We start from the raw sequence: 23249 nt of genomic DNA, 5'->3' as shown, positions 1-23249 counted from the left end.
TAACACACACCCATCTACACCCAAACACCTGTAATGCACACCGACCTGTACCCTAAAATATGTAACACACAACCAACTATACCCAAACATCTGTAATGTACACCCACCTATACCCTAAAATATGTAACGCACACCCATCTACACCCAAACATCTGTAATGCACACCCACCTATACCCTAAAATATGTAACACACACCCATCTACACCCAAACATCTGTAATGTACACCCACCTATACCCTAAAATATGTAACACACACCCATCTACACCCAAACATCTGTAATGTACACCCACCTATACCCTAAAATATGTAACGCACACCCATCTACACCCAAACATCTGTAATGCACACCCACCTATACCCTAAAATATGTAGCACACACCCATCTACACCCAAACATCTGTAATGTACACCCACCTATACCCTAAAATATGTAACACACACCCATCTACACCCAAACATCTGTAATGTACACACACCTATACCCTAAAATATGTAACACACACCCATCTACACCCAAACACCTGTAATGCACACCGACCTGTACCCTAAAATATGTAACACACAACCAACTATACCCAAACATCTGTAATGTACACCCACCTATACCCTAAAATATGTAACGCACACCCATCTACACCCAAACATCTGTAATGCACACCCACCTATACCCTAAAATATGTAACACACACCCATCTACACCCAAACATCTGTAATGTACACCCACCTATACCCTAAAATATGTAACGCACACCCATCTACACCCAAACATCTGTAATGCACACCCACCTATACCCTAAAATATGTAACACACCCCCATCTACACCCAAACATCTGTAATGTACACCCACCTATACCCTAAAATATGTAACGCACACCCATCTACACTAAAGTCTGAAACACGCAGCTATTCTACATCAAACTCCATGATCTGTACCCAATTCCTCCTGACCCTGAGCTGCTTGTATAATTTGTGTTTCTCTTCAGTGCCAAGCTATTCTATGCAGATTGCTGTTTGAATAATTGAAGGAATGTGTGTTGTTGTTTTAGAGAGTGTTAGTATTCCCCAAACGAGCCGGCGGGCTTTGATGAATCACCTGGGGAAGGTACGGTGTCTGCACTGAACAAGCTCACATCCTGTTACCAAGGACACATGCAGACACAAACTGTACAACAGCTCACACATCACCATGTTCACCGAAACAGAAGAGACCTCAGAAAAGAAGACAAAATTATACCAAAGCAGGGTAATTATGACGAGAAACGGACCTCTGAGTCGCCAGTGCTGTTCATAACAGACGTGTAGTGATAGTCTCTGACAGAGAGACAGCATTTCACTACATCTTCAAAATCGCAGGTAGATACAAGCCATCCATCCATACTCGCTTATCCTATGCAAGGTCGCGGGGATTTAGAGCCGGAAGATACGGCAGAGGACAGGGTGCCAACCTATCGCAGGGCACACACACACACACACACACACACACACACACACACACACACACACATAAGGATAGGTATACTCGCTCGCACAGTATGGTATACCTATCCTTATGGGGCCAGCTCATTCATTTCTATAGGAAAATGCTAACGCTAACTATGACAACCTTAACCCCCACCCTGCCCTAACCATAACCACAAGTAACCAAGCAAAATGCAAGAGTTTTTGCATTTTTAGTTTTTTCATAGCAGTCACTGATTTTTATAAAACAGTGTTTCCTGGTCCTCATAAGGGAAAAAAACAGATATTTATCACGTTATGATAAACACACACAAACACACACACATGCCCACCTACTTGGTAACTCTCATTCACCTAACATGTTTTTGGACTGTAGGGGAAAACCGGAGAACCTGGAGGAAACCCCACGACGACATGGGAAGAACATGCATATAATAATAATAATAATAACTAATAATAATAATAATTATTATTATTATTATTTTGATTTGTTTTGTTGTTGTTATTAATTTTATTGTTGTTGTTGTTTGTTATTAATAATTATTATTATTCCTTTTTCCCCACAGAAAGTCAAGAATATCATGTGACTCCCAGGCTTCCAGTGAGTGGCAGTGAGTCCAGTGGGGAGCACTAAGGCTCTGTCCCGTTGCCCCCACCCCCAGGGTTGTGGGTATAAGGGGGGTGAGCCCAGGCCCACAGTAATTAAGCCAAAACAGAGGAGGTGTAGTATGCCAGTCTGGGCTTGGCAGGCTGTGCCAAGCCGCGGATGGCCATCTGTTGATCACACGGAGGGGGAAAGGAAGCGGAGGCTGCCAAGGAGGCCTGCCGCTAACCCCCCGCCCCACAAAGCGTCCCCCTCCCCCCACCTGCCCGCCTGCTTGTTTATGCTTCACCTGTTAGCGATAGCGCTCCGAAACACAACCTGCCACTGTAGAGCATCTCAGCTACTGTGCTGCCCTCACAGAGCTGACAGATTTGCCTAAATGCATACGGCATGTGTGTGTGTGTGTGTGTGTGTGCGTGTGTGCGTGTGTGTGCGTGTGTGCGTGCGTGCGCGCATGTTTGCATGCGTGTCCGCATCCGTGCGCATGCCTGTGCTGCGGCGAGCTCTGACTAATGCTCCCGTCTGTCACGTCGCATTAATGTCACTTAACGACCCATTCTAATTAGAAAGGCTGGGTGCATGTATCGTTAACAAAATGTTCATGTTTGTAACAATTATCTCCGTTAATTAGGAGCCTTTTCCGGAATACAGATGATGCGAGTGGGCGGCGCATTGGCTCAGTGGGCAGCACTGTCTCCTCACACCCCCAGGGCTGGGGGCTTCAATCCCACCCCTGATCTGTGCTTGCATGTTCTTCCTGTGTCCTGTGAGTTTCCTCCTGTGTTCCAAAGACATGTGCTTGAGCAGATCGGCATCTTGAAATTGCCCATATTATGTGTGTGTGCGTCTGTGTGTGTGTCCGTGCCTCTGCTGGCCCCCAGTCTGGGGTGTATTCCCATTCCATGCTGCCTGGGACAGGCTCCAGGCCCCCTGTGACCCAGACCGTGATAAGCGGGTGGAAGATGGATGATGGGGGTTTTTCGGGCCTGACACTGAGGATAAAGTGCCGTTAGCATTGCTAGCTACAAAAAGACTCCATAGAGTCCTCTACGCGTACGTTGTCACAGGCCAATCGTTTTATTGTTCCGCTGCAGACTGAGATGATTTGAAGATGCCAACATGGTAAAGAGACAGTAAATGAATGTAGGAGCAGGTTCGTTGTTCCTGGTGTCCCACCCGCAAGTCACTAAAACTGTTTAAGTGTCAACTACATATTCTCTAGATTTGCATTGTCTTGTTCTGTCGGTAGACCTTTGTAACCGAGAATGTCTGACCAGCTAAGACAAACCTCGGGGGCCCCCATGCAAATGTATGGTTTGAGTGGCTGTAAACATGGTAACTGACTGAATGGCAAAATGGTCTCAGAATATCTAGATCCGGGAATATTCTGGCAAACTGGTGACCCGATGAGACACCAGTGCCGTTATACACAAACACTGAAAAGCTCAGTGTAAATTCAGGATCGTACATTTGCAAAAATGTCTTCCCTGCAAAGACAGCATAGCCGATGCGTATGTGCGCACACACACACTCACACACACACACACCCACACACACACACACACACACACACACACACACACACGTACATACCTCCTCAGCCCTCTGAGGGGCACCAGGTGTGAATAGGAAGCTTGATGGGCCGCCAAAGGCCCTAGTTCCCACCCATTACGCCTGTCAGACCCCATGCTGGAGCACTGGATGAAGGGCCTCCCTCAGACTCCACTGGATTCTTTACAGACTAACGGGCAATTATTGTCTTCTGTGGACAAATCGACTGGTCGGGGCCCCCCTCCTGGCCCTGCTATCCAATTATGAAGACCAACACCCAATCCATCCTTTGACCCAAACCACCGGTTACCTGCAGGATCACTGGCAAACTAGGACAAAGGCGAGAGGAAGGGGCCCGTGACTCTGTGTGTATAAAACCAGGAAACTGTGACCGGCGATGACCTGCCCCATAGGAATCCTCTCTACTGCTGTTCTCAGAATCGTCACGGTAACAGCTTACAGCCAGCAATCTTCACCCACACCCCCCACACCAGAGTGCCTCCATCTACCCATCTTTGAAAGGATCCCAGTGAGACCGTTTGCCCTCTCTCACAGAGCAACTCCTAAAGACTGCAGCCTCAAGTCATGTGGTACTGTGACTCAAGTCATGTGGTACCGTGACTCAAGTCATGTGGGACTGTGACTCAAGTAATGTGGTACTGTGACTCAAGTCATGTGACCCAAAGTCGTCACAGAGGAGTGTGATCTGTATGGACTGCGGGCTGATGACATTCAAACATGCTAATTTGGGACTCAAGGTAACACAATCACTGCACATTGTCACACTGTAAGGACTAACTGATTCAGAAGAAATATTCAAGAAAAGAAAAATGGCATGACGTAAACAGTCATTTTAATTAGCCACCTAAAAAAAACGCATCCTCTTAATACCTGTGAATGAAACAACTGAATATTACAATGAATACAGCTCATGCATCGAACTTTATGAAATGCACCAAAATAAACATGAAAAACACCTAGATTGTGCTCTATTCAGTATACCGTCTTTATTATGTACTTTGAAAGTCCTACCAGGGCTGGACAGGTCATGGGGACCCACCCCCCAATTCTAACATGGGCATGTATGGGCACAAATCCAGGTCAGCCCTGGATTAACTGAAACAAAACCAGAGGCGCGTCTCTGGTACCCTCAGGGTCTGGTCTTTGGAAAGCAAGCAAACAAGTCATTACAAAGCCCCTCATTTTCAGTAACAAGCTTTCCATTTTGCACAGGTAATTGTTTTAGTAAAATGCTCGATGCCGGTGCAAAATCATTTGATTTCACAGAGAAGTGCTGACACAGCTCCCACTCTTTATGTACATAAAACACAGGCATACGATTTCAGTTCGGGTGACTGTCTCACGAGGCACACTGGAATGTGATGTCACAAAGGGGTGGGGCCTACGCGTATGCTGATATACCAGTGGGTTGGGTGCAGCGCTGTACACGCTAGGCGCAATACTGTGATGTCACAGCGGGCCCGGTGAATCGCTAAGGGAGCTGGCTTGTCCATGTGGAAGACCGCTGTGGAACACTGGGCCATTACTGTGTGACCTCACTGCTGTCCTCGTTGAGCTTTTTGTGACGGCCAGTGTGGTCCGGCAGTCTGTCACACAGAGATCCAGCAGAGAATGGTGGCTGGGGGGGGGGGGGGGGGCACTGGTGACATTTATTTTTCATATTCTTCAATAAACAGAGGGAGGTGGAGAGGAGAAGAGAGGAGACGCAAAAGGGGAGATAACAGGCCTGTATAGCGCAGGCCGGGCGGGAGAGCGAAGGAGCCCTTTGTTTGTGTCTGTGTGTGTCTCTGCATGTTCGTCCTCCACAGTCGCTGTCCATGATGTTACATGAACATTCCTCAGTTGTTATATTATTTGTTTTAATGTACATGTGTGTGTGAATGTGAGTGAATGTGAGATAAATGCGTCTGCATGCGTCTGCGTGTCTGCATGCGTCTGCGTGTCTGCATGCTCGCCTGTATTCAGACAGTCCTTCAGTCTGTCCCAGAGCTGCTGACTCAGGGTAACCAAGCTACATTTCTGCTGAAGCCTTACGGCCGTCTCTGCTCACCAGGCTCCCAGGCAGCAGCTGTGGGGGGGAGGGAGGAGGACACGCGGATGCCCCACCCCCCATGGTGAGGCAGACTCCCCATCCTGCCTATCTGCAGGTATTTTCTCGCCTACAGAGTTCAACCCCTCCCCCCACACACACACACACCTTCTAATTCACTCTCCTTCAAACAGCTAAACGAAACCTATATGGGCCACAAAAGGAACAGCTCATCAGCTTCCAGAACTTTCTCCCCGGTGCTGTGGGACGCACAGCGCTCTCGTCTTCTCAAGAAGTTAATGGGGCCGAGGAGGCAAATTGCTGGCTTAATGTTCAGCCCTTTAAGTGGCGTCAGGCACGCTAAGGAAAATCTAAACCAGGAAAGCAAACTGACACTGGAAGGCAGGGTAGCTTTGATGCATTTTAAAAATGCTTTAGGAGAAGCAGCATGATTGGAGGGAGGACCAACACCGGGCGGTTCTGTTTCACAATCTTTGACAGGGACACGACTCCTGTGAGTAAACAGGATTTTTTGGAACACCAATACGGAGGCTCACCATCTCCTCACCAGCTTGCTCACCATCTCACACGGGAGGAAACTCATGGCACAGGGGCAATGGGAACATCCTGGGCGGGGGTACCAGTCGCCAGGGGTGTAAGGGTACAGAGCTAATCGCAGGCACTGTGCCGCTCACCACAGATACAGTTACATTTTAAATTAATTTGACTGCATTCAACTTTATCACAGAACCTAAATCCTGTCTTGTAAGAAAAAGGCATAAAATGAAGTTGGATTTCCAGAGCAGCCTAGGAGCAATTCCCTTGTGCTGCAGCCGACGGAGGCCCGAATTGGGTTACTTTGCATTTCATTAGCCCTGAACCCTCCAGCCAATAAGGAGGAAAGACCCAGGTCTCCTATACAGGAGACTAGACCAGCTTTCACCTAGTGTTTCAATACCTAATGCCAACTCATTAAAGTCCCATTAAGCCAACTTACTTTAAAATTCATATTTGTACAGGTACTTTTTGATATTTAACAGAAGAACATCGCACAGTGTGATCTTACAAATCCGGCATACAAGCTCAAATCCAACCTGTTCCCATACGTGTGGAGTTGGCGTGTTCTTCCCATGTGCGTGAGTGCGTGGGCTCTGTGGAGGACTGAAATGCTGACTGCTGTCCTCAGCTTCCCAGGATTGGCACCAGGTGCTGACAAGGACCCTGTAATACAGGCTAAATGAATAACGACTTTATTATAGTAATCATCATTATTATGTTTTGCATACAATGTCACTTTCGATGTAAACACCCTGAAATGTATTGCTGCATTTGCATATTTTAGCATATACACAGACTGACAAGGAAGGGGCGTGACCCACAAGTCTGGAAGGTTCTGCCTGATTTGCATATATACATAAATAAGGGGGCATTCAGACATACCATGCTGAAGTATGGTCTCCCTTTCCGTAGCTCATGTTGTGGTGTGAGAGCTGGTTGAATTGAGAGAGAGTTCGGGGTGGAAGGCGGTTGCCCCGGTGGGAGGGACACTGGGCAACTTCCTGGAAATACGAGCCAGTAGCGAACATGGACCGGCCACAGACGGACAGATGCACGGACCAATGAGGGAGCGTCAGAGCTGGCGTGTGAAGACAAACAGAAATCTCAGGTTTAGGGAAAACAAAAGCAAGAGATGATAGACAGTTAAAGGAGAAGAGAAACTATGGAGAAAAAAGAAAAAGAAAAATTTAATATTTTATATTGCAGCTCCTCCTGCTTCCTCTATCCTACAGGGAGTATGTGAGATCATGAGGAGGAACAGGTCAGCGGAAAGAGAGCAGGAGGTCTCGCTGAACAAATATTAATCACATGCAATGCAGCAGGGGGCCGAGGGGGGCGAGGGGGGGGGGCACTCATTCCGACATGGACACGCCTGAGGGCTCTGCTTCTCACACGGTCTGCCTTGTCCTCAAGCAAATGACCTCGATGTCACAAGCCAGGTTGGGTCACTGGGCTCTTGGAGAGATGGCTTTTGGTGAGGGCACCCCCTGCCTGAGAGGAAGGACCTCTGCTGTTTGTTTGGTTAGGCGAATTTTAGTCTACGATGATACCATTAAGCTTAAGTGTTGCTGCCTTAATATTGCCTTCGTCTCCTGCCTCTTGACAGCCACCCACCTCCTGAACGCAAACCTCTGCCGGAAATTGTTCATTGCAGGAAGAGCCGGCCGACCCTTCTCGTGGCCCTAAGCAAATTTTGATGAACCTAGTCGTCATCTGTCATCTTTCTTCCCATTCTGACAGGTTGATCAGATGGGGGGGCCCCCTGGTGGTCGCTGGGCCCGAGGCAGCATCATTCATTACTCCTCAAACTGATATAGATATGTCCCGCAAGTCGCGGGTCAGTTGCCTGTCCTCTAGAGCCACTCCCTTACGCGAGCAGTGTTTGAGGAGGGGGTGGGGCCTGACACAGCCGCCGAGCCCCTCCACGCTTCATTTTAAAGGAATTTACAACGATCCGGCCCAGAAATATCTCATCAATCTCCATGACAACCTGCAGGAGAATCGATAGAGGGCCAGACCGCCGGTGAGCTCCGATTGTTCTCTTTATACAATATCATCATCATTATGAAAGCGGGAGGAGGAAGCTCAGAGGCCCCAGTCGCCAGGGACGCAAGCGGAGGCCCCGCCTCCCTGCCGCTAAACGCTGTTAGCATAAACGGGGTCGCTGGACAGGTGCGGACATACGCTGCAAGTCGCGGGTAAGAAAGATCTGGAAAAGAGGGTAAAATTGGGTCAGAGAGGGTACACGAGGAAAGCAGAGGATGACCGGAGTTATAAACAACAGCAGAAAGAAGGCAGATTTACCGGAAGCTTCCCCGGATTGCATTCATACGCATCCTGAGCAGCAGCTCGTCACTGTAGCTGCGGCTCCCTGAGTCTTACCAGAGCATCTACAAATAAGCAAAACAAATACTGCAAATGACACGTTTATGTGACGCCTCCAGGCATGGGGCGTCGGGGCGCCCAGGGGATCGTGGGGAGGCAGACGCACGCTGGATGTGCTCCTGTTCGCGCTGAAAACGCTCCTCTGTGTTTACCCTGCCAGCTCCACATCTCACACCACACTCTCTTTGTATTCTTCCTCCAGAAGTCACACTAGGTCCCCAAGCACATAATTAATAAGAGAAGAAAGCGACAATTCTGCCGCAGATATCAGACACAGACACAGATATTCACACACCCGCCTACCCTCACTTACACACTCCGGCAGGTTAGAAACCTCTCAAAGCGATACGGCCCTCGCTCTTCCACACCATGCTTCCCAAAAGGGAGATCAGGAAACCAGAACACAGGGGATCCACACCTGCACTCAGTGACGATCTTGGCAAACATAACCTTCACTCACAGCAAGCTCCATAATCAAACCCAAAATGCAGACGCTATACGGACAAAAGTATTGGGACATCCAGCCATTACATCTACAGGAACCACTATGTCATCCCATTCTAAATCCATAGGCAGGAATATGGAATTCAACCAACCATGTATTCATGGACCTTGCTTTGTGCACTGCAGCAGACTGGTGCTGAAACAGAAAAGGACCTTCCTCAACCTGTTTCCACGTACAATTGTCAGACATGTTTTGGTATGCATATAGCTACGCAATCAGCATCAGTGCATGACCGCAGAGAAGGGGCACGATGAAGGGGCAAACATTCCCACAGACACACTCCAGATTCTTGTGGAAAGCCCCCAGAAGACTGGCAGCTATTAGAGCTGCAGAAGGGGGAATCAACTCCATTTTGATGCCTATGTATTTATAATGGGATGTCATTAACGTTCCTGTAGGTGTAAAGGCCAGGTGTTCCAATACTTTTGGCCATATAGTGAATATGCTTGATGTCCAGCGAGAAGTGGATGTCAGGGTTGGGTTAGGCTCATTCCCACTGGGGGCGGTGAGGCTCAGCAAATTAGGCCTCTGCCTGTAATCGGAAGGATGCTAGTTTGCATCCCATGGTGAACAGACTTACATCACTGTTGGGCCCTTGAATATTAACACTCTAAAAATTCCCTAGTAATGGATGAATAGCTAACCCCGTTCTCAGACCCTAAAATTCAACCTTACTTATATGCCTGTGTGTCAAAGGACAGCATAATGGAATGTGAAAAGAAGCATTCCAGTGCATTTTTATAAATAGAAAACAAAGAATCATTTCCTGTTTCGGCTGCACCCGAATTCATGCACTGTTTCTATGATGCATTTTCCCAGAAATTCCCAGAATTCCACTCCACAGAAGCGCAAAACTGGCCACGCGTCATACAGGGTCTAAACCCTGTGACCCTGCCTGGTTCGGACAACAAAAAATAAAAGATAAGATGCACTTTCTGGGACGATGGCTGTTCAGATCCGGAATAAAATATGAGGGTCGAGAATCAGAGCCGGGCTGGGGGGTGGGAGTGCCGCAGAAGGCGGAACGTTCCATGCCGGTGTTTACAGATAAATTTCAAAGTGAATTGTAACCTCTGCAAAGGGAGTCACTTTGGAGAAAAGGTGTTTGCTAAGCAACTAAATAATGGAGAGTATAATAATGCTCAAAGCCGAACTGTACTCCATCCCTCCCCATTAGGCCGCTGTTAAACCGGGTCTGCTCCTCTCAGCCATACTTACGGCAGAAATATGTCCCTCTCCCTCAATTAGAAAGCATGGGTACACTCTCCGCCACGTCGGGCCCCGCATCTCCCAGCCGCCCATCATGGCAGCCAATCAGAGTGATTTATTTGCCCTTAAACTCCCCCCCCTTCATTCCTTACCCTTCTCCCCGCATTGTTTCTGCTCCTTTTGCACAGTTTTTATTTTTTATTAATGGGTTTAATTTTCAGAGCAGGCCTTGGAGTCGGCGGGGCCCCTCGTGCGCTTCCGGCTCCATTCCCTAGGGGCCTCCCGGGTGCTCCGTCTTCCTTACCGCCATGGCGTCTTCAAGGTGGCGGTTTCCAAGCGTCCTTCCTCCCTGCCGTCTCTGTCCCGTGGCTTCGATCAGGCGGGGTGGGGGGGGGAGGGGGGGTGCCTCATTTGTCTCTGTGCTTCGCATGGTGTGCCTTCTCCCAGTCATACGCATTTGCACACACACACACACACACACACGCACACACACCGCGGCACCATAACAGCTAGAAGCCGATAGCAGCATGCGGCAGGAGACCGTCCCACGGCAGGGTGACGTGTGCCAACTGCAGGCGACCCTGCCATACGATTCATCTGTCTCCATGGGATGAGTTAATTAAGCGGACAGGTCGATGCATGTGCCCCCGCCCACATGGCATCCGGTCTGCCCCATGTGACCAAGAGGACGGGGGCGACCTTAGCAATCAGGTACGTCCAGCTAACCAGCCGCAGGAAAGAAACCAATTTAATCATAGTTTTAGCGTAATCGTTGCCAAAGCTACCTGGAATATAGGGAGGTTCCTGCTAATGCTGTGCAAAAGTGGTTTGTAAGTGGCTAAAGATTTAGATTGGGCTGTGATAGAGGAGGGAGGAACGCACACACACACACACACACACACACACACACACCCACCACACACACACACACACACATCACATACACACACACCACACACACATCACATACACACACACACATACCACACACACACACACACACACACACACACATCACATCACATCACACACACACACACACATCACATCACATCACACACACACACACACATCACATACACACACACCACACACACATCACATACACACACACACATACCACACACACATACACACACACACACACACACTCACACATACAGACAGACAGTACAGACATTACAGACACAGGTTTATCATTATATCTTTGTGGGGACTCTCCAGTCAATTCTATGAGCAAAGCTCTAATCCCATCAATGACAGCCTTCACCCCTAACCCAGCCCTAACCTTAACCATACGTGAACAAAATACAAGACTATTGGCATTGTGTGGGCTTTCACCCATTGTTAATGCCGGGGTCAGGAATCCATGTTATGGCAAGAGGCATTTTTAGTTTTGTGATTGTTTTCGCAGATTTTTATTAAACTGAGTGGCATTTTTGTGGGGACTGAAATAATGTCCCCCAAAAGTCAAAATAACAGGTTTTTATTACACTGTGGGGACATTTGGCCGACACAATCCAGCCAATCCTGGAACCAAATGCTGCAGCATTCAAGCCACAGAACCAGACACACATATACTCTTTAACATGTTCACATTAATCTTGAACTATAATCCACTACAAATCAGAACCCCTGCCTCACTGGGTCATCCCTGCCTCACTGGGTCATCCCTGCCTCACTGGGTCATCCCTGCCTCACTGGGACACCCCCGTCTCACTGGGTCATCCCTGCCTCACTGGGACACCCCCGTCTCACTGGGTCATCCCTGCCTCACTGGGACACCCCCGTCTCACTGGGTCATCCCTGCCTCACTGGGACACCCCCGTCTCACTGGGTCATCCCTGCCTCACTGGGACACCCCCGCCTTACTGGGTCATCCCTGCCTCACTGGGACACCCCCGCCTCACTGGGTCATCCCTGCCTCACTGGGACACCCCCGCCTCACTGGGACGTCCCTGCCTCACTGGGACACCCCCGCCTCACTGGGACGTCCCCACAACCTCAGGTCTTGCTTCCAAAAAGCCGTTGGCACATAAACACGCACGCACTCACTGAAATGCGACGACGCACACACACGCAGACAGGAATGCGCAAGCGCAGACAGAGACTAGCTACCGTGCATGTACCGTGCACACAGACGCCAACGCACCGTCTTTGAAAAGAAGTCATCCTTTATATGACAGGACACCTTAATTGACGAGGCTCCGCGTTTCACCAGGACTGAAAAACATAAAACAACAGTAGCAATAAAGACGGCGAGTAATGAAGAAAAGCCTCATTCAAAAGCCCCATTCGCCCCCGACTTGTGTGTGATCGCCCGAATTCCCAGGATGCATTGCTACACTGGGCAAAGTAAAGCACACAAACACAGAGAACCACATGAAATAGCGCCCATCCTGGAACCAGAAGCCTCAACACACAATCTACAGACACGGGCTCATAAAACAAACATCCTCGTTACATAAAACACCAAGCCTGTGGTCTGCTATGGGATGTATGAAGATCAAAACATTAAATATGAAGGACGTTGTTTGCTTTGTGGGCGCTAACTGTCCTGACAGTGGACACCTTGCGTCACATTTTGACACATTTTCACACGTGTAGGAGGGACTGCGGACAAACAGCCTGAAGTCAGATACGTGTAACACATATGATATGATGGGTGCCATAGGGGAGACATTCATAGGTTTCCTGTGAGCCTGCAGGAAAGATTTTAATCTTTTAAACTGAGGCACGACAGGTTCAGAGAAAATGGCAGACCGGCAAAGCATGGAGTGTTAGAGACGCCTCAGTAGATAAAAGTTAAACAACAAAAATAGGGCCATTAACGGCAACATTGCCACTAATAATCATGATGGTGTGGAAAGAGACGTCATGCTGGTTTCGCACCCAGAATGATGCCCAGCTTTCACAGACAGGGCCCAACCCAGGCTAGTCAAGGTCTTCGCTCAGCCTGCAGTATCGAATGAAATTCCCAACAGAATCCTTCATCAAATATTAGCTTCATTAACAATTAACAGCCTGATTCTACACAGGAAAAAAACAGACACACAAAAACCAACCGATATTACGTTTTTTTCGTGTCATAAAGTGGGACCTAAATAGAAGAATTTCTTGCAAAAAAACTAAATCCTAAATGCAGCCTCTCCCCAGATTATCATGGAGGTACATTCGGAATGAACATATCATAAGGCGAGAATATCGTAATCTAATCATACGCTACCTTAAACATGCTTAGAACACTTGCATTAGCCTACAGTTGGGAAAAATCATTACCACAGAGCCTATTTTATAATAAAATGTTGAATATCTCATTTTACTGAACAATTTACTGAAAGTGAAAAAGATTTACCCATCTTAAAGTCAAAATCTCGTAACCCAGGGACAGTCTGAATTGATATCTTTTTAAGTTCACTTTCATACTGAAAGTGGCCAGTAAAGACGAATCAGGGAAACACTGAAGGACATCATGTTGAGCATTTTAGAGAACCTTCTGAGAGTGGGCCTCTGAGGCAGGAGCATCTCCTAGTGGGAGCCGTAACGTTACCTGTAGGCTCTGAGCTGCATGAAGAGAAGCCAAAAGTTATGAAGGAGACACTGAAACAAGTGTCTCACCTGAGGGACCTGACTTCAGTTCAAGCAAAAACAAGATAACAAGAGAACATCTGGTCCTCATTTGGCACGAAGAGCACAGCAGAGTTCCGTACCATGTAGCTAAATACTTCTCGCCTTCCGGGGGGCTGGTGGGGGGAGGGGGGGTTCTAGATCTGCGTCACATGGAAAACTGCCCATGCATCCTTCACAGGAGGGAACAGAGATTCCTTGGGGACTTAGTAAAGCTCAGCAAGCAATATGGCTGAACCTTCCTCACCTGTAAATCGTAAGGAGAATCAGGGGATGTAGAGCCAAGTGGAATATGCCAAAATGATGGGTGAGGTCACCTCTGGTCACAGGAAGTCCAGCAGGATGCAAAGCCCCCTTGAAAAAAGACATCGCCAAAGAAAGAACACTGATTTACTGCCCAAACCTCAGAGGAATGCTTTTTATGCCCGAGAAGGCATGTCAGCCACAACGTCCTGGGCAGATGCCGACCAATCAGATTAAATCATTCCTCTTGTTTGAAGATGACATGGGAATATTTTTCATCTCTCTTTCAGCTCCACCACTGCCAAGCCCTACACTGCTTTTAAACTTAGTGTCCTCTATCGTACATCCACAATGACTGTCATCATTTCTGGTTCAGGGGTTAGAGTCAAAAACACAGAATGAAATCCCACAGCAGATCTGCAATAACAACAGGCACCTGACCCATGATGCTGAGACACAGTGACCTCGCCCCCACCCATGACTCCACCCCTGACAATGACCACGCCCCCACCTATGACTCCACCCCTGACAGTGACCCCGCCCCTGACCCCCGTCATGCGATCACGCACTACTGTTCACCGCGGACAATGAGCAGGCTGAACCCGCTATTCCTAGATGTCAGGTTTCCATACAGGGGAAATCCTGCTCCCCCAGCGCCCACCCCGGCCCAGTGAGGCTGATCTCGGAGCAGTGGACTCACCGACCCACACTTACACTTCCTGTACGAGTGTGGATCTGACATTTTTATAGCGTCTTTACCATGCGGTCTAAACAGCATGGAGCACCTGACCTTCCCCCGTCTGCCTGCATAGGACACTCACGTGTGGGAAGGGAAGGGTTACTTTTATTATTATTAACCTTTGGTCTTCATTATTTATATATATAGATATACATTTATGCTACTTCACATTTATTAATCCATTTCATGATCATTTTCTTGAAATCTGCCTTTGATGAGAGACTGTGTGAAAGCAGTAGCCTTGCTGGAGAAAATCCTTGCGAATGTTTTGTTGGAGAAGATCTGTGAAACTTTGTTGGGAACCATGTTTTGCAAGTTCTTCAGAATATTGGTATATTTGAATACGAATATTTTTCTAAATTTGGCCAGTGCTGTAACAGCGAGGAGCCGCCTAGAAGATAACCTCCCTTTCTTAGTGATTGATTATGACGTACACCTCCACAGGTAGGGAGACAGCCGCGGACATTGTTGCTTAGTGTGAAGCTTCTTCTCAGCTGGGGGAGGGCTGCCCCCCAGGTCAGCTGACTCGTTAATTAGGTGGCAACAGAAGTCAGCGTTTTATTGAGAAGCCCTATTTTTTGAAAATTGACAAAGCATGACTTCTTTGACGCTCAGAGGGTGGCACGTTGATGGGCGGAGCAGAGGTGCATTGTCTCGTGGCTGGGGGTTGGGGTGGGGGGTGTCAGGTTTTGGGGCAGCACCGATACATTACAATCAAGAAGACCAGCGAGACGTAGCAGAGCCTTGGAAAAGTGTGGGGGTTAGAATGCCTCACCCCCCCGGGAGAAGCAGATAATATATCATTGTCAGCTGGGGGGGTTGGGGGGGGTGACCAAACGAAAAGCAGAGAACACAAAGTCTCCCCTGATTCCCGAGCCGGAAGATAACCACCCGCCTTTTTGTTACTGTTGATCACAGGGCTGCGCATGATGGCCAGCAGGACAGGAACCGAAACAAATGTTCAAACGGATTAATAAAACGACACAACAGCATCCATGACCGCAAGAAATGCAGGAATATTTACCAGAGTAGACAGGAAGAGGCGCGCTGAAATATCTAACGCAAGCGGCGCATCCGATATCGATCACCGCCGAGTCCAAAGTTTCCCTGGCAAATTGAAATTCAATGGAAATCCTATCGTGAATTATTTGCTTTTCATATTCCAGGGGGCTCGGTTGTGTTTGCAGCGCAAACAGCCGCACTGGGTTAAGCGGCAATCGTGGCACATGTTCGGCGGACCTGCTAACTGTGATCGGACAATCGCATCTAGGCCCGGTCATGTGTCCAGAGGACATGAGCAGCACTACTACTAACATTGGACAAGAACACTTTGGAATTCCCTCATTACAGAATCTATACTCCAAAACATACTGCTGAATGACATACAAATTACCATCACAAACGAATGGGATTCAGATTCCTACTAAAATAATCTGATTGTAATCCCCTGAGATTAACATGAGATCTAAGCACTCATGTATCCTTATCCTTGCCTATGCGTGAGGAAGTTTCTTTAACCCAATCAAACGTCAGGGGAAGAATATTTACCACCAATTTGTAGGTAATGATACTGGGGTAGGACTGGTTACCCAAGGTGCCCTCCCTTCTATATATGAAAAGGTGGTTCAAGGATTTTTTTTAAGGTGGGGAGCATAAGAGGGTCGTAATTCACACAAAGGAGCCAACCTTATCATTAGCCAATGAAATGTCTTGAATCTGTGAGTGACAGGAGATGTGGCCAGTGCCCACCCAGTATACTCCCCCGTGCCAAAGACGGTCATCTTGGCAATGTGAATAGGCTATGGATCCACACTGGGCCTCACAGTCTGGCACAGCGCACCAAACTCGGCATCGTGGCCCCTCCCCCGCCACCGGGCCCTTGCCGCGAGCTGCCGGCGCCCGATATCCGCCACGAGCCGGCCTGTCGCGTCGTGACATTTCGCCAGAGCCTGAGATGGAGTGATAGGCTCCAGTGGTCCGTGGCCAGCCTGCACCGTCCCACTCCGCAGTCGTGATGGAGTCGTGGCATTTGGACCCCATTGATCAATGACACGGCAAGTAAAACAAAAAGGATAAAAATGTATTGTGACGTCTTGGCAGGTCATGGGGTTTGGGGGTGGTGGCAGGGGGGGGAGAATGCCTATTTTTCTGTCTTTTATATTTAATCAGACCCCCCCCGCCCCACACTGCAAAAAAAAAAAAAAAACAGACATGCTGAGATGAGGAAGAAGAGGCAGGTGGGGGGGGGGGAACCTGGGGGGGGTGAGGAACGAGAGAGGGAAGGAGCAAGGAGACGGAGCAGGAGGAAATGAGATGAGACGTGGGGTTTGTCTCGCGGACTGCTGACGGGATAATTCCAGCCGCACACGGGCCGGGCTCTTAATGATGGATCGAAGCGCAAAGCACGTCTCAGAGCAGTTAAAGAAGCCTTACTGCAAACGCCCCCCTCCCAGCCACCCCCACATGAAAATATTACACTTCCAGTTATTTTCACGTCAATCATTTCAAGTTGAGCCTTCCCGGGGGCTGCCCCTGTGGTGACTGAGGTAGGGTAGCCCCGCGATTGACCCCAGGGCATATAGAGGGGCATACAGATAAAAGTGCCCCCTCCCAGTCACTCACTGGTTGAAAACATATCATTGGCTAATGATAAGGTTGGCCCCTTTGTATGAATTATGGCGATCATATGCTGCGCGCCTTAAAAAATCCTTGAATTCCCTCCACCACAAAGCACTATGACATGTATGAGGAATCAGTCAGCCCTGCCGGGAAGAATCTCTGAGTCGCTGCGGTAAATTCAAGCCGAACCAGTGTAAACAGGAGTGCCGGAGGTGGGGGGTCTCTGTCTGGGGAGGCACTTTCAGCATTCCCCTGATCCATCACAAACCAGACTCGGGTCTCCCCTCCAAAGGTGCTCAGAGACACTCCCAAACAGGACAGCCCCCCTCCCCCCATACACACACACTCCGGAAAGCCTCAGTCTCCAAAAACACATCGATTTTGGATTTATGCCCCCATGTCCAACTTCCAGGCCGCCGGCCCACAGCTGCAGCCAAAACGAAGGCGAAAGTTCCAACAGAACGAAACAACAGCGGGTGAAGCACGTCACCACAAGCAGGTGGAGTCACCTGACACACCCATCACAATGCAGCCCCCCACCCCATCTGACAGTAATTACTTCACATCATAACTAACTAACTAATTAGTGCAGAGTGTTAATTCTGGCATGCTGGTGGGCGGTTTAGAGAGGGTGGTCCTTGACTCTGGCCTCAGGCCCTCTGAAAGGCCTGAATCCCCCCCCCCCCCCCCGAGAGCCAATTAGGGGGCCACCATTGACACTCAAACGAAAACAAACTGCCTCTTTCAAGCACTGGTTCCAGCCACAGTTTTTCTGGGCCAGATGTTATTCAAATCTGGATATATCTGGCACTGACTGGTGTCCACTTGCCCAGTGATGATGGGGGGGGGGTGACCAGGCCTAGCAGACAGACTTTACTCCTGTATATCTGGTAAATCTCCACCCCCAATGTTACTGTGCAGGTGCTTTAACTATACGCATAGTGCGTCCTCATCCTCAACATATAATCCAAGAGGGGGGGGGCACGAGGGGGGAGCACGAGGAGGGAGCACGAGGGGGGAGCACGAGGGGGGAGCACGAGGAGGGAGCACGAGGGGGGAGCACGAGGGGGGAGCACGAGGGGGGAGCACGAGGAGGGAGCACGAGGGGGGAGCACGAGGAGGGAGCACGAGGGGGGGAGCACGAGGGGGGAGCACGAGGGGGGAGCACGAGGGGGGGAGCACGAGGGGGGAGCACGAGGAGGGAGCACGAGGGGGGGAGCACGAGGGGGGAGCACGAGGGGGGAGCACGAGGAGGGAGCACGAGGGGGGAGCACGAGGGGGGAGCACGAGGAGGGAGCACGAGGGGGGAGCACGAGGGGGGGAGCACGAGGGGGGAGCACGAGGAGGGAGCACGAGGGGGGAGCACGAGGGGGGGAGCACGAGGAGGGAGCACGAGGGGGGAGCACGAGGGGGGAGCACGAGGGGGGAGCACGAGGAGGGAGCACGAGGGGGGAGCACGAGGAGGGAGCACGAGGAGGGAGCACGAGGGGGGAGCACGAGGGGGGAGCACGAGGGGGGAGCACGAGGAGGGAGCACGAGGAGGGAGCACGAGGAGGGAGCACGAGGGGGGAGCACGAGGGGGGAGCACGAGGGGGGAGCACGAGGGGGGAGCACGAGGAGGGAGCACGAGGGGGGAGCACGAGGGGGGAGCACGAGGAGGGAGCACGAGGGGGGAGCACGAGGAGGGAGCACGAGGGGGGAGCACGAGGGGGGAGCACGAGGAGGGAGCACGAGGGGGGAGCACGAGGGGGGAGCACGAGGAGGGAGCACGAGGGGGGGAGCACGAGGGGGGAGCACGAGGAGGGGAGCACGAGGGGGGAGCACGAGGGGGGAGCACGAGGAGGGAGCACGAGGGGGGAGCACGAGGGGGGAGCACGAGGGGGGAGCACGAGGAGGGAGCACGAGGAGGGAGCACGAGGAGGGAGCACGAGGAGGGAGCACGAGGGGGGAGCACGAGGGGGGAGCACGAGGAGGGAGCACGAGGGGGGAGCACGAGGAGGGAGCACGAGGAGGGAGCACGAGGGGGGAGCACGAGGGGGGAGCACGAGGGGGGAGCACGAGGAGGGAGCACGAGGGGGGAGCACGAGGGGGGAGCACGAGGGGGGAGCACGAGGAGGGGAGCACGAGGGGGGAGCACGAGGAGGGGAGCACGAGGGGGGAGCACGAGGAGGGAGCACGAGGGGGGAGCACGAGGAGGGAGCACGAGGGGGGAGCACGAGGGGGGAGCACGAGGGGGGGAGCACGAGGGGGGAGCACGAGGAGGGAGCACGAGGGGGGAGCACGAGGAGGGAGCACGAGGGGGGAGCACGAGGAGGGAGCACGAGGGGGGAGCACGAGGGGGGAGCACGAGGGGGGAGCACGAGGAGGGAGCACGAGGGGGGGAGCACGAGGGGGGAGCACGAGGGGGGAGCACGAGGGCCAAAACATCCAAAGCTTTGACGTTACAACAGACCTTCTTTTGACCTCAGCTGAGTCTCTCAGCGTCTAATTCTGGCGTTAAAGTGACACCACTCTGGGACGGCCAACGTCTCAGGCTAACTTTGGTCGACTTCCTGTGGTGGCAAGTATTAAAAAATGTTTAACATGTTTATCTGGGGTTGATTTCGGTCACGATGGCAAACAGACCTGCAGAACATGGGGGTGGGAGGGAAGAACACGGACTTTATTCGAGATTTAGGGCTTAGCCAGCAGTGGGAGCTGAACAGACACATAAGAGCGTAGTATGGACTTCAGTGAGGGGGGGGGAGCGGTATGGACTTTAGCAAGGGGGGTAATGGGGTGGGAGAGTAGATGGGGCTTGAGTCCTAAAACAGACTCGCAAGGTCGGGTCTATCAGGATTGAGTGACGGACAATAAGGAGGCGAATCAAGGAGCTCATCACCTGACTTTGTCCTGCCCCAAGGTGTCCAGGCTCCTCCCCCAGTCCTGCATTTCCCTGTTGGACATTTTACTGATGCAAGCTAGCTTAGGGCTTATGATCAAAGGTAAAACAGCAATGAATGACACTCCCTACTGCTCAATACCAGCTGATACTGCAGTGTTAGTAGGTGTTTGGGGGCGGGGGGGGGAGAGCTGTAGAGTTATTTACTAAGTTCAGTCATTATTTAACAGTGGTAGTTTAAGGACTGGTTTATCAGGCCCCTGTAGGAGTAGGAGATATGACGACCTAAGAGGTCTGACCGGTGAAACGTTCCCGAATCAGCCAATGGCACGTGGCGCACGGCATCTGGGATTGGACCTTCGCCCACAGACACGAGGAAGTAAAGCGCGAGAGTCAGGGCCGCTTAGGGTGATTTATGTGAGGATGCCCCATGAAGGGGGCGTGCGTGCGGACTCCGGGCCGGCATCCGCTCCGGCCCATCTGTCCAGGTGCATCTCCACAGACTCTCTCTGCGGCGCGGCCGACTCTAACCCCCGGCTAGCTCTGTGAGGCTGCTTTGACCTTTCCTCATTAATCACCACTAAAAACAAAACAAACAAACAAAAAATGCACCAATTAGTGATTGCTGGCAGGACGCAAAGAGTGGCAGGATGTTCAGAGATCAGCAGAGAGGCCGGGGATTGCCGACTGTCTGAGAGACGGGCCAACCAGCCAGAGATCAGCGGAGGGAGCAGCCATGTTAATGAATGCTAATGTGGGAAGAGCGCGGCCAGGAAACGAGAGAACCAACAAACACGCGGCGCTCTGGAGTCTCGAGCCTCCCCAAATTTTATCGTCAGTTTAAGCCACATTGGATCATTTCAGGAGTGATTCTAGGATTTATTTTAAGGTCAGGAGCATAAGAGGGGCCGGAATTCATGTACAGGGGTCAACCTTATCATTAGCCAATGATATGTTTCAAACTGGTGATTGACAGGATTGGGGGCACTTTGGGAGCCAATCAGCTTTCAACTAGGGCCTGCGCTCCTGTTACTCAGCCCTCTATTTACGGGTCATTTTTTTCCATTCTCAGTCACCTTTTTAAACCATGTGCGTGTTGTATCTTTAACCAAGGCTACAGACACACACAAATCACGCACGGAGCGATCAAAGGGGTGTGTGTCAGTGCTGGGCTTTAGAAATATTTATGTACAGAAAGACAAGAAGCCATTTTGAGGAAGACGCGGAAAGAAATGTAAACGCCAGGCTTTATATGACAAATAAAAACAATCCCATCCGAAGAAACACAGCCAACATAGAGGCAAACAACAGCAACAAAAGAAAAAAAACGTAGATCTTACAAAAAAAACTCCAAGCGAATCTGTACAAACACAGCAGAACACATAAGACAGAGGCTGGAAACTGGCCGAGCCCCACGATAAATGCTGAACAAAGTATTTTTAACTCTAAAATACCGCGTGTGGGGAAAAGTCAGCTTCAATTGGCAATGGCTCAGAAGGGGGAAAAAGCAGCTAATTTTACCAACAGATGCAGATGCAGCAAAGGAGGTAGAATTGAGTCCTGGGCCTGAGTGTGTCGCACTGGCAGAGGGGGCTTGATACAGCCATAGATATTCATTATCCTGAAGGAGGCGCTCTCTGTAAATGCCCCGGAGAGCAACTAAAGTAACGTACAGCAGGAAAAACACAAAGCCTTCAAAAGGATTACATCTGAAAATGAGGAGAAATGCGGGAGGCGGAACCAGTGTCCTGTTCACAAGCGGATATTTTCATCCAGGAAAACTTGTCTGGCATTAAATATTTACATCCCCCCCCCAATTGAAGAGCAGAGATTTTGAATATATTCTAAACGCATTCGACAGCGGTGGAACGCCGAAAGGCCTGTCTAGGAACGAGTGTGTCATAAGAGTGAAATTGTATCACTGATGACATAGTGTAGAGTAACAAAAAATGTAAAGGGGGTTACATTTACTGGGGATAGTGGCTGCATTTTACGCAGTTATAATGCCGAGGATGTGAACAGTTTGGGGGAGCTAATGTTCACGCGCATTCAGCAGAATGCGAATCCCCGAGGCTGAAGCGTTAAATCCTGATATTGACAGTGCCGAGCTCCGCTGCCATAAATCCTGTCACTCCTGACGGCGCGCCGATCTTGCAGCGCCATACCCGAGCCCCCGGAGAGCGGTCATCTCCATCAAACGAACAATGGTACCGGGCCATGCGGCCTAGTGTTCAGAGGTCAGATGGGGAGCTACGAAGCAGAAGCCAAATGCACACGGACGCGCCACATTGGTACGAACATTACCCACAAGGAACGAACATTACCCACAATCCCCCATTCTCATAGCAGAAAAAGCTCCGCCCACTCCTATGGCAGGAAAGCCGGTGGCCTGTCAAAGCACTGAAGTGACATCGACAACAGGCCACAGCAATGCCAGTCTTGAGAGGTCATGAACCCGGCGGACCTCGGAACCACCAGGTAAGATGGACCAGCACGTTTTGTCATTTATTCTCGAACACCAAATGCCCGGCTGTCTGCAAACCAGCTGGGGCTGCAAACCAGACCAGCTGCTTCATTGAACAATAGGAGAATCCTGGAGAAAACTGCAGCTACAGCTAGTTACACTGGCTCGGTGTTATTAAATGATGGAGCCTGGCACTAGGAGACATGTAAAGCAATGCATCTAACAATGCACCTAACAATGCACGCAATCTATCCACAGGGTAAAAATTATGCAATAAAAATAAATTAAAGGTTATACTAACAAGGTTTAAAAAGTAAAACTAAGACATCCCTGGAATACCATGATCTTAAAC

General features: G+C 50.2%; 1 protein-coding gene and 1 long non-coding RNA gene across 5 annotated transcripts in view; both read right to left on the bottom strand.

The window, feature by feature from the left end:
- The window catches only part of LOC125706620 (uncharacterized), a 69416-nt gene that overhangs the window by 4905 nt on the left and 41262 nt on the right, over positions 1-23249 (bottom strand). The window contains exons 3-4 of one of the 4 annotated variants that reach the window (XM_048973372.1): positions 7108-7303; positions 6762-6900 (exon numbers count right to left, since the gene is read on the bottom strand). In XM_048973372.1, the coding sequence (XP_048829329.1) occupies positions 6762-6900; positions 7108-7303 (335 nt within the window). Of the gene's footprint in view, positions 1-6761; positions 6901-7107; positions 7304-11374; positions 12548-14198; positions 14306-23249 lie in introns of those variants that run through there. The other 3 variants (XM_048973370.1, XM_048973371.1, XR_007382032.1) reach the window with 3 other exon arrangements.
- On the bottom strand, positions 83-1863 carry LOC125706621 (uncharacterized). The gene is made up of 4 exons (XR_007382033.1): positions 604-1863; positions 418-479; positions 170-355; positions 83-107 (listed from the first exon to the last, which is right to left on the bottom strand). It is a non-coding gene; the product is annotated as an uncharacterized LOC125706621 (long non-coding RNA).

The sequence above is a fragment of the Brienomyrus brachyistius genome, chromosome 13 (assembly GCF_023856365.1).
Source record: "Brienomyrus brachyistius isolate T26 chromosome 13, BBRACH_0.4, whole genome shotgun sequence".
Lineage (NCBI taxonomy): Eukaryota > Metazoa > Chordata > Actinopteri > Osteoglossiformes > Mormyridae > Brienomyrus > Brienomyrus brachyistius.
This window is presented reverse-complemented; position numbering and strand designations above follow the sequence as displayed.